We start from the raw sequence: 12,465 nt of genomic DNA on the forward strand, positions 1-12,465 counted from the left end.
TCCAGAACAACATACTAAAAGTCCTAATAAATCCTAGTTGAGGAAATATATTTAATTCTCGTCAATCCAAGATGTGTGCCAGTAAGGCCAGACAACAATACATCCCAATGGGGCTATTTTTTTCCTTTACGCCTATCAAAATAAAACTTTATACAATGAAAGTATCCATGAAAAGTAAAAAATTTTGTGTTAAAACTTTCTTTGAAAATTAATTTGAATATGCAAATGAGCTATACACTAATTGAATATAGGCTACCCAAAATATACCCGCATAGGCTTAATTTTTTCCTTTACTCCTACCACAATAAACTTTACACAATGAAAGTCTACATGAAAAGTAAAACATTTTGTATTAGAAGTTTCTTTGAAAATGAATTTGAATATGCAAATGAGCAATATACTAATCGAATATGCCCAAAATACACCCTAATGGGCTTATTTTTTCCTTTACTCCTATCACAATCAAACCTCACACAGTGAAAGTATACATGAAAAGTAACATTTTTGTTTTGCAAATTTCTTGGAAAAATCGATTTCAAATATGCAAATGAGCTCAACACTAGGCCTCTAGCTCAAGTATCTCTAGTATCATTGTATGGGGGCGAAAAAGAAGAATCACTGGATATGCTGAGATACATTCTGTGATAAAGTAACTCAGAACTCATCTACAGTGGAACCTCAAACTCTCCCTCCAACGTCAACAGCTGCAAAGTTCCATAGTCTTCGTGTCTTTTACCAAAATGATGGAGTGGAAAGGGGGGGGAAGTGAACGTATGGACCCAAAAGACTGGGGGTGGCATGTTTTGGATGGGAGATTAATGCCAATAATGACCGATCAGCCTGCGGCACCAGCAGAAATACTAGATGTAGTCTGCTGTAGTTGCAAGAAAGACTGCAGCACAAAGAGATGCACATGCAAAAAACATGGACTCCCTTGCACTGCCATTTGTGAAGACTGTCATGGTACTAGCTGCACAAACTCACAGTTGCCTGATTTATCAGATGAATATGACCCAGAGGGGAAGAACTAAGCAAAGAACAAACCAGGAACTGATATAGGGGGTGCCAGAACCAAGAGCTACAGAGAAGGGGTCGAGGATCCAGGCTGGATTAAAAACAAAAAAAAACATTAAAATAAATAAAAAACACCAACAAAAAACCTTCCCTGTTGTTGCTACCTTGTCGTGGTGGGGAGGCTTGTGTGCCTCCGTGACCCTGAAGACTATACCGGCGGGGGTTATACCCCTGGCAAGTACTACTAAGCCAGGCAGTTTTCAGGTTAGAGGCCAGTCAAAAAGCAGCATTGCCATCAACCCATTGGCATTAGGATGATTGGATGAAGATTGGGCCAATGTATTTGTCATACATATGAATTGTGTTTCTGCCTATGCAAATTAGGACATATTCAATACGTGTGGAGCTCATGTGCATATTCAAATTCGTTTCAAAAGAAACTTGTAATACAAAAATGTTACTTTTCATGTATACTTTTACTATGTAAAGTTTTATTGTGGTAGGAGTAAAGGAAAAAATTAAGCCTATTTGGGTGTATTTTGGGCATATTCAATTAGTGTATAGCATATTAAAATTCATTTTCAAAGAAACTTTTAATACAAAAAAATTTACTTTTCATGGGTACTTTCATTGTATAAAGTTTCATTTTGATAGGAGTAAAGGGAAAAAATAGCCCCATTGGGATGTATTGTTGTCTGGCCTTACTAGCACACATCTTGGATTGACGAGAATTAAATATATTTCCTCAACTAGGATTTATTAGGACTTTTAGTATGTTGTTCTGGACACCTTATAGAATTGATCTATGCTGAAAATAATTCTTTTACAATTAGTTCTATTTTTGGCTCCAAAATGAGTTACTTTGCCTGGACTATTAGGGGTGTGGGAATATTTTATTTATTAAATTTACAACATATGAATACAAACGTAGTATAGTTGCAAATTGGCCATCTGCCATATAGGTGTCAAATTCATATCCCTATAAGTTCAAGAAAAGACTTGTAGATGACTGGACTCAATCTTCATGGCCTGAATCATCCTTCGCTGTATAATCTGAACCTGCATATCACTCTCCTATTGGGGTGTGTTGTTGCCTGGCCTTATTGGCACACATCTCGGATTGATGAGAATTTAACATATTTCCTCAACTAGGATTTCTTAGGACCTTAGTATGTTGTTCTGGACACCTCATAGAAATGATTTAAGCTGCAAAAAATTCTTTTAATCAACTTTTTTTAGTCGTAAAACGCTACTTTGCCTGGACTATAAAATGGCTATAGTCCAATAGTCCAAAAAGTCAAAGGTTCCTGGGAATAAGGTTGTGCTTTCATGTTTTTGTCACACTTGACTAACTTTACATACAAACTGAGTAAGTCATTATCTAATGTGATGTACCTCCCAAAGTGTGAAAATGAAAAGCTTTAAACAAAAATACAATACACGAGTAAGTTTCCACTTCTAGGAATTAATGCTGTGATTAAATGATGACCCAGTGATGCTGTAATTACCTTTAGGATAAAGGGAAAGGACACAGCGACATCTTGTGAAAGTCCTGTAACCCTACATTGAATGCTGTACCCAGCCCAGGAACCTGATTCACCACTAAATAAATACTACGGTATATTTTTACGGTATACTATACTATGGGTTTTTATGACATACATTAGTGTGACATCTTTGTGGCATAGGCTACTATACTATCATATTTCTATGGCATACTATAGTATGACTATACTACTTTCTTTAACAACATCTTAATGGAATGACTTTTTATGGAATAGTATAGTATAGTATTTATTTTTTATAGTATGACTTTCTATGGAATTTTTAATGGCAAACCATAGTATGTATTTTTTATGGCATCCTTTACGATGACTATACTATGAATTTTTTTTTTTAATAGAATTTGGCACACTTTAGTATGACGTTTTTTCTGACTTTTTTATATAATGCTATAGTATGACTTTTTAAAGTCATTTTATGGCATCCTTTATGATGACTATACTATGACAATTTCTATAGAATTTGGCATACTTTAGTATGACTTTTTTCTGACTTTTTTATGTAATGCTATAATATGACTTTTTAAAGTCATTTTTATGGTATACTATACTATGACTATACCATTCAATGCCATACTCTACAACCTTTTCTTCTGACTTTTTTCTGATATACTATATTATGCCTTGTTTATTGAATTATAATGGGATAATACATTATGACATTATTTTATGACAATTTAATGGCATAGTATAGTAATGCCAAGAAAATGTATATAGTATGTCATAAAGTCATAGAATGTCATACTGTTTGTCATAAAATGTCATACTGTTTGTCATGAAAAAAGTCATAGTATGTCATAAATATGTCCTACAAAGTGTCACTATGAAATTAGATTAACCTTATATTTTATGCGTAGCTTCGGCCTGAGCCTGTGTAACTTTTCTATTTAGTTATAGTAGAAGAAGTTGAAAAAAGTCATAAAAAAGGCATAGTACAGTATGTGGGAAAAAAACTCATAGTATGTCATAAATATGTCCTACAAAGTGTCACTATGAAATTAGATTAATCTTATATTGTATGCGTAGATTCGGCCTGAGCCTGTGTAACTTTTTTATTTAGTCATAGTAGAATAAGTTGAAAAAAGTCTGTATGTCGAAAAAAAAGTCATAGTATAGTATGTCGAAAAAAAGATTATAAAAAAAGTAATGGTATGGTATGTCGAAAAAGGTCTTAAAATAGTCATAGTATAGTATGTTGAAAAAAGTCACAAAAAATTCATAGTAAAGTATGTCAAAAAATTCTTTAAAAAAGTATATTATCTCGAAAAAAGTCATGAAAAAGTCATAGTATAGTATGTCGAGAAAAGCCATAGTATCGTATGTCGAAAAAAGTCACACTATAGTATGTCGAAAAGAGTCATACAAAAGGCAAAGTATAGTATGTCGAAAAAAGTCATAGTATAGAATGCCGAAAAAGTTATAAAAAAGTAATAGTATAGTATGTAGAAAAAAGTCATAAAAAAGCATAATATAGTATGTCCAAAAAAGTCATAGTATAGTATGTCTAGTATGTCATAAATATGTCGTACAAAATTAGATTAACCTTATATTTTATGAGTAGATTCGGCCTGAGCCTGTGTAACTTTTTTATTTAGTCATAGTAGAATAATTTGAAAAAAGTCATGAAAATTCATAGTATAGTATGTCGAAAAAAGTTACAAAAAAGTCATAGTATAGTATGTCGAAAAAAGTCATAGTATAGTATGTTCGAAAAAAGTCATAGTATAGTATCTTGAAAAAAGTCATAAAAAAGTCATAGTATAGTATGTCAAAAAAAGTCATAGTATAGTATGTCAAAAAAAGTCATAGTATAGTATGTCGAAAAAAGTCATAGTATAGTATGTCAAAAAAAGTGAAAAAAAAGTCATAGTATAGCATGTCCAAAAAAGTGATAAAAAAAGTCATAGTATTGTACAATATGTCGAAAAAACTGATCAGAAAGTCATAGTCATGTCGAAAAAAGTCAAAGTATAGGATGCCGAAAAAGTTATAAAAAAGTAATAGTATAGTATGTAGAAAAAAGTCACTAAAAATTCATAGTGTAATATGTCGAAAAAAGTCACTAAAAAGTCATAGTATAGTATGTTAAAAAATGTCATTAAAAAGGTAATAGTATGACAAAGATGTCATAGTATGCATATCTTTGTGGTGGGAGGAGACCTACACAAACACCATGCCCTGACTGGGAAACATACCAGAAACTTTGAAACATCAATTCTCAATGGAGTAACAGTGCTTACCAATGAGCCACAGCACTGTAGTCTACAATGTGGAAAAAGTGACAAAAGAGTCATAGTTTAGTTTAAAAAAAAGTCATAGTATAGCATGTCGAAAAAAGTCATAGTATAGCATGTCGAAGAAAATTATTAAAAAGTCACAGTATAGTGTCATAATTTTTATTTTTTTTAAAAGTCATATTATAGTATCTGGAAAAAAGTCATAAAAAAGTCATAGTATATAATGTAAAAAAAATGTACCATCTCAAAAGTTTCACCACACAAATGGGCATCCCCAATTAATTTGAAAATTTTACCAGTGGCCGTCTTGGATTTGACCTCTAACGGTCCTCAAATCTAACTTCCCTCCACATCTGAAAATAAACCTTATGCTATATAATTTTTTTTAGAAATGTCATGCTTTTCTCATAAAATGCACAATTTTATGGGAACTTATCCGCTATACACTTTTATATATGTTGTACAATCAACTTGTTTACCTTATCAGTTCAGGACTTGGCCAGCAGATGACAGTGCATGACCATTGCTGCTGAACAGATTATAGCACATCTTCGGCCCAATACCGTTTTACAAAGAGACAGATCCTATAAAGTACAGGTTAAGCTAATATTATGGGGGTTAATCAGCAATAAGTACCTTTGTTTATCTTTTTCGAAAGCTAATACCATTGGACATTAATGAGGAAAAGGATGAATGTACTGTGCTACTCGCAATATAATACATCCATGCAGCAGCAGCAGCAGGGACTTTATTTTCAAAGTAATGTTTAGGTAGATACAAAGGGTGAAGCCGAACTTAATAATTTGAATAGTCTGATATCTCAGATATAATATGTGTAATATTTGTGTTAATTATTATTTTAGATAGGGAAATAGCAGCTCTAGCAGATTTTCTAATTCTAAAGATGTTATTTAGTTTCTTTTAAAACTTGTGCATAAACCTTGTGTGGACATTTTGATATGGATTCACTGACTTTTCAAGCAACTTCTTAGACCAAAAATGTAAAAATGTTCTTATGAGTTTAAGTCCAGAGAGATAAACATGTTATGGGTTTCCACTAGGACATCTTCCCCACAGTCCTCTTATAATTTAAATGTTCATGGCAAAATTCTTTTTTTTACTTTCTCCCGTACCCAAAAAGTTAGAGGTCAGAGGTCACCCGCACAATAACCTCCTGGATCTGGAAAACATTCAGTGTCCTCCTTAAAGACACCCAGCAGACTCATGTACACTCAAGTACATTGTCCCTCTTGAACACACCCTCCTGCTGTAATCGTATTAAAGACACAATAATAATTGAAATCATTCTTACCTAAATTATCAGTAATGCAATGGTAGCTTGCTCTGCTACTGCTATCTAAAGCTGCTCTGGTTCTTATATTGTGTTTTGACCTGGAGTGGCCTTATCAGTCTATTTGAGGTCAGCCAATAGTTTCCCCACAAACAGATCCACACACACACACACGCACACGCACACGCACACGCACACACACACACACACACACACACACACACACACACACACAAATGAACATCACAATGATTGTTGTGTAAAGCTGATGACGCATGGAGTGGGGTAAAGTCCTTTCTACACTTATGTAGGACGTTGGGCAGGGGTCAGTAGCCCAAACTCCTTCCAACCAGAACTAGTAAATGTATACCAGATCTTCATTTTTTACATTTTTTAGTTTACTTTATAACTTACTAATAAATGCTTTGATGTCATTATTTTATAGGGACGCTCCTGGACTGAATTGGCAATGTCAAGAAAAGATTATATAACAATGATCTGCACATTTCAGACCAAAGAAAAAATCAATAAAAGCAGTTCCACGTACATGTAGTCCATTTATCAATTATTACAAACAAGCTTATAAGGTGTAATAAAGTTAAACTTTTATTGCAAACCAAACATGGTCACATAAATCTTAAACAATTTTACAATTTACAGTACATTTAACATGAATTGGTACATATACATATTTAAGCATACCTTTAGTCATTTCTTGTTCAATATACATTAAATCTAGTACACATAACTCCAAATATACAAACAAACTTAAATACCGTCAAACTGCATTACAGCAATATTAAAATGGAATGTTCAGTTTCGATGTTGTCGGCTTACTATTGTGAGGCGAATGGAAGACTACTGTATATGAGGGGGACACAGTTGGCAAGCAGAACTACACAAATACCTCTGAACACATCACTCTCTTCCTCACATAGCAGCTGTGCTCTCTCTTTCTCTCTCTCTATCACCATTATTGTTGTATGTGCAAATGAAGATGTGAAACATCGTTTGAGTTCTTTACGTCTCGCGTGTTAAAGCCAGAACAGGTGGTTTAATTTGGTGCTACATCGTTCCTCTCAAAACAGCTCCTCTCTCCTGCTGGTGTCAGGTGTGGAGGTAAATGAAACGTGGTGACCTTAAGGTCGAGGCAGACAAACCCAAAAGATGTGAGTTCTGATGGAGAGAAAAAAATAAAAGGCACCTTTGAGAGAAAAAAATGAAACATCCCCCTCTGTAACATTCAGCTTCAAATGACTCCCTTGTTCAACCACACAGACAGTAAATAAAAAACTAAAGCACCAAAATAAATGTCATCTCCAAGCTACTTATGCAAACACAACAGGTAGGTCCCCTGTGGGTTGTTAGACAGAAACTCAAAAGAAGGAAGATGATTCGCTACATCAATGAAGATGGAAATCCTTGTCAGGGCTGGTACGATACGGTCCAGCCTTCCTCTTTTGAGAAAAGATGGAAGTTGGTGTGTGTGCTTGTCGGTTGTGGCTTTAGGGTCGAGGGAGGCTTTAAAGCTGCCTGAGCTGTGTGCAAAGAACCTCCACTATCAGGTAAGAGATGGGCAATCAAGGCTGCAGAGCGTCTCTGTCTGTTGTGGAAGGTTGAAGTATTTGTGTGTTGGTAAATCAGGGTAAGATGGAGGATTACAAACCCCAATGAGTCGTCTCATCATGGCAGGCTTCCTCTTGTAGCAAGTCTTCTTTCAAGAGTTGGAGAGATCATGGCAAGTACACATGTTTAAATTCTTTGCAGATGCAGAGTTATTGCAGGCATTGCTTCGGGATTGTCCATCATTCCGACGGGAAATGTAACATGGGGTCAAGATGCAAGTCCATGGACACGCCACAGTTCATGTCCTGTAAGTGTGAATTGGAGTCCATTGAGTGCCTGTGTTTAAATACTATAGGTAAGAGTCCATAGACGGGGCATAGGAGAAGCCCACAAAGGCCTCTGCAGCCTCTTTGATGCTTGCTGTGGCGAGCGCGCTGTCTGGGGAACAACCAATGGAGTTTGGCACCGGCTCGTCTGTGAACTCTGGATCAAAGTGCCGCAGGTCGTTGGGTCCCGTCTGGGAAGAAGGAAGGAGGGAAGGAGAGGATTAGTCAGGCTGTAGAATACCTTGCCATAATTGGAAATGTCTTAAACCTCAGCGAGGATGTTCCATGCTCTTGGTCTAGTTATATAAATGTAAATACTGAGGACTAGGACATGAGCAAGTCTCCTGTAGAAAATCATAAGTCTGCCATAATCAGCACTTATTGGGGTATTAAAAAGGAACGTACCACGTTGGGGTTGAAGGGAGGGGTGATCTTTTTGGCATTGAGGTCATCCCAGTTGATGGGGGAGAAGAACATGTGGTTCTTAATTTCAATCTGTGAAGAGACAAATAATTAAACAATGTCCTTTAATGTACATAATATGTTAATATATACATATACAGATACACACATACAATCAACATGACCAAACACTTACAAAGTCGTCTGTGCAGCCCAGCCTCTTGGTTCGGTCCTTCTGCAGCAGGCCCTCCAGCAAGTGTCTGGCTGCATTGGAAATGTTGGGTTTCAGCTGCAGCGGCTTGTTCAATATGTTGTCATACATTTCTGCTGTGTTGCGGCTGTAGAACGGAGGCTGGGGAGGGACAAAAAGAACTGATTAGCATCTTGGCAACAATAAGGAGTGAGAAATCCACATGACGAACACTGATTGCGTCATTTTAAATCAGTATAACTCAATACCATATATGTCAATATTATCAGATATAGTTCTGACAAGAAATCATTAAGGGTTGGGTGTAACTTTACTATAAAAGCATGTAAGGTGAATGTGAATGTTACTCACCAGGCCGTAGAGCATCTCATAGAGAACAGCTCCTAAACACCACCAGTCTACAGTCCTGTCATACGGCTGCTTGTGTAGAACCTCAGGAGCTAAATACTGTAGAGAGAAATGGTAAGTTACAGTACTGAATATTACTTTTTATGACTATGAATATGACTTTTTTTATTGCTGTTTCCGAATCACCGGATGTTTTGTCCTTACCTCTGGCGTACCGCAGAAGGTCGACGTGGTCCCGTTGGGTTCAATGTTCTCCTTGCACAGGCCGAAATCTGTAAGAATGATGTGTCCCTGTGAGTCCAGCAGGATGTTCTCTGGCTTCAGGTCTCTGTAGACGATGTTGAGGGAGTGGAGGTAGCCCAGTGCGCTGCCGATCTCTGCCGCGTAGAACCTGGCTCTGGGCTCGAGGAAGCAGCGCTCTCTCTGTAGATGGTAGAACAGCTGGAAGACAGAGAAAAAGAGTGTTTTGAGTAACAAAAAAACCTTAAAATGTCTTGATTATGTCATAGATTATCCACAAAATGACATGAGCAGAGATAGGAAATTAGAAGACCAAGGATAAAACAGACAAATACAGAGACAAAGAGGAAATAAAGAGGCAGGAAGGCGACAGCTTAAAAAGTTTGACAAGGGAAGACAGATGGAACGAGGGCCAGAGGTGGAGCGCAGCAGGATAGAGGGGGAAAAGAGGGGAAGAAAAGAGAAAGAGGAGAAGGAGAGTAAATGCTTCCTGTTTCTCGATGAGGCCCATATTTAATCAACACTGTCTTTGCTTGTCCAACAATCGCAGGAAATTAACACACTGAGTATGAATGGTGCTGCTAATTTTGGCCCCAAGTCTGTCCCACTGTCCCAACCCACCACATGATTTCCTGAGAGGTGTTTCCTTTAAAGAAAGACAGAGAGCGGCAGCTTCTGTTCTGCTTCTCATGACAGGATATCCCCTATGTCTGTCTGTGTTTCTACCTCATCTTGCACTATATTATTCCTCCAGCTATATCCATCTTTAAAATGTCCTGCTAGGCCATTCGTTTATCTTTAGCTCCTTCTTTAAATAGCTCAGCTTCTCCCTTCTCTTATATCATCTCTGCTTCATGTCCTCATCTTTTTCTGGCAGCAGTTCAGCTGGTAGCTCACCTCTCCTCCATTGATGTAGTCCAAGATGAAGTAGAGTTTGTCCGCTGTTTGGAAAGAGTAGTGCAGGCCCACCAAGAACGGGTGCTTGACATTCTTTAGCAGCACATTCCTCTCTGACATGATGTGTTTCTCCTGAGGAATACAAAGAGCAGGCTGTTAGAGGGGTTGACACTTTTTGTTGCATGCGTACATTCGGTATGTCGGCATGCACATTTACCTCCTTCTTCTTGAGGATGGCCTTTTTCTGTAGGACTTTGACTGCGTAAAACTCATCATCTGCACGATGGCGTGCGAGCAAGACCTTGCCGAAGCTGCCCTTGCCGATCACTTTGAGGAAGTGAAAGTCGCTGGGTTTGGCCGAGGGGTTGGAGGACGGACCGAGGTTGATCTGTTGGGATGGACTAGGCTGTGAGAGGAGATGAGCAAGTTATAGCCACATTATGAACCCCAAGATGTATGGTAAACATGCAAACAGAGGATATGTGTGTGTATCTCTGCATACGGTGACATTTCAACAAAGACAAAAGCACACATTACACTGTTTCATGCAAATATACTTACAGGAGGAGAGGGGTTTGTGTTCATGAGCTCAGCATCCTGAGGGGGACTCAAGTTCAGAATAGACTGAACTTCAGGACTGAAAAAAAAACACAAAGATTTCAAACTTAGTTCATTTAACAAAGTATCTAAAGTATCCAGATTTTTTTCTGTGTCAATCAGCTGATCTAGGAGTCACATTAAGTCACAAAGCTTCCCCAGGGGACATATAACTGGCATGTCTGGTTGTTTCCAAATGTTTGTCCTCCAATGAAAGCAGAACAATAACATGAGTCAGATGGTACTCACTGCTTGCAGGCGTAGGAGTTTGTGGCAAGCCTCTGAATGAAGTCGTTCAGACCCATTCTCCTCTGTTTCATAAATGCTGCAACACAAGAGAGAGAAAAATGTTTAGATTTGTAAATAAAAAAACAAAAAGATGTCCATCCATGTCATGAAGAATCAGCTTTAATTATCCAGTTATGATTCCGTACCGGTGACTAATGCCACTATCCCTTTAGATTTGGAGTAAGTCAGGACAGACTTTTCTGTCTCTGTTTTAATAGTCATGATGTGATGAGTTGAACGGCAGCTCTGTACTCATCAACCGCCTGTCAGCTAAAATATAACTATCATGCCTTCGGCTCTTGTTTTATAACTGACAGGGGAGGAGCTCTCCCCCCCCCCCACACACACACACACACACACACACACACACACACACACACACCCTTGGTGGGCGTGATACTCTGGAAACATTCCTTTCAGCTAAATGGACCGTGAGAAGAAGATCGACCCCCTTCTCGACCAATAAGAGGCCGTTGCGCTCCTAGCGCGTCATAGCCGCACCTCAAGAGGTGCTTGCGTCAAAAACATAGGAAAAAGGGGGGGAAAAGTTCTTTACCACAACTCACTGAAAGGTCGATCTGTACTACTTGCACATATGTTTGTTCAACACCATGGCAACTTTTCACACAATCTGAACTTATCACCAAGAAAGCAACACTTCAGTCTACATTAAGCTGCGAAAACAAATCCTATAGTCTAATGACATCCAGATGTGTCCACTAATGGTGTCCCTTAATCTTACCAAGAGTACAGAATAAAGTGCAGATTGTACAAACATGTGAACACTAGTAATTGAAACTAGAGAGTTCATGAGATTCAGGATTATTCTCCAAGCTCCTGAATAGTTTTTATTACAGTGTATCCATGTTCCCCGCCTAGCCCCCACTGAGATTGCAACTTGGTCCTGTACAAATAATATAAGATAAGATATACTTAACTAGGCCTATCAGCTTCACCGTTTGGCTGCTTCTCAATTAAAACGGCCGGGGGTGACGCAGGTTCCCTTGGTATACAAAAGGAGGGAGAGCCTAAGCTGAGCCGAGGGAGGCCCGATGCCAAGAAAATGCCGCTGCTAGTGGAAAAGTACAGACAGAGAAACTCCTGAATAGCCTACATCCAACTCAAACGAGAAAAAAACACAGATCGGCAAGCCTCTCAGAAGAAGCCACTCAGAAGAAGCCAAAATACTTCAATGTGATGATCAGAATGGAATTATGTGGAAAAATGCCACTCTTTTTGCGTTTTGTGCGCTGGCAGACAGGAGACCAGACGGGCTCAGTTAGGTTATGTAAGGCACCTGGTTCAAGTTTAACCAACATACATGGGTGGAATGAAAGTATGTACGACGATATCACCTATGAAGGCCAAACCCATTTTACTGATAATAACCGTGCATAAAAAGGAAGAAGACAGAAAAAAAACTAATTAAAGTAATTGGCGCTGCACGATTTTACTTATTCAACTGTAAATTTGCTGCACAATATAC

General features: G+C 37.9%; 1 protein-coding gene across 4 annotated transcripts in view; it reads right to left on the minus strand.

The window, feature by feature from the left end:
- Positions 1-6,684: 6,684 nt before the first annotated feature.
- The window catches only part of LOC144533182 (serine/threonine-protein kinase Sgk1), a 6,408-nt gene continuing 627 nt past the window's right edge, over positions 6,685-12,465 (minus strand). For 2 of the 4 annotated variants that reach the window (XM_078274383.1, XM_078274384.1), the window contains exons 2-10: positions 10,941-11,016; positions 10,656-10,731; positions 10,312-10,500; positions 10,095-10,226; positions 9,162-9,398; positions 8,961-9,056; positions 8,595-8,750; positions 8,402-8,491; positions 6,685-8,187 (exon numbers count right to left, since the gene is read on the minus strand). In XM_078274383.1, coding sequence (XP_078130509.1) covers positions 8,020-8,187; positions 8,402-8,491; positions 8,595-8,750; positions 8,961-9,056; positions 9,162-9,398; positions 10,095-10,226; positions 10,312-10,500; positions 10,656-10,731; positions 10,941-11,016 — 1,220 coding nt within the window. In that variant the 3' untranslated portion in view covers positions 6,685-8,019. Of the gene's footprint in view, positions 8,188-8,401; positions 8,492-8,594; positions 8,751-8,960; positions 9,057-9,161; positions 9,399-10,094; positions 10,227-10,311; positions 10,501-10,655; positions 10,732-10,940; positions 11,017-11,125; positions 11,266-11,917; positions 11,999-12,465 lie in introns of those variants that run through there. The other 2 variants (XM_078274385.1, XM_078274382.1) reach the window with 2 other exon arrangements.

Source organism: Sander vitreus, chromosome 18 (genome assembly GCF_031162955.1).
Source record: "Sander vitreus isolate 19-12246 chromosome 18, sanVit1, whole genome shotgun sequence".
Lineage (NCBI taxonomy): Eukaryota > Metazoa > Chordata > Actinopteri > Perciformes > Percidae > Sander > Sander vitreus.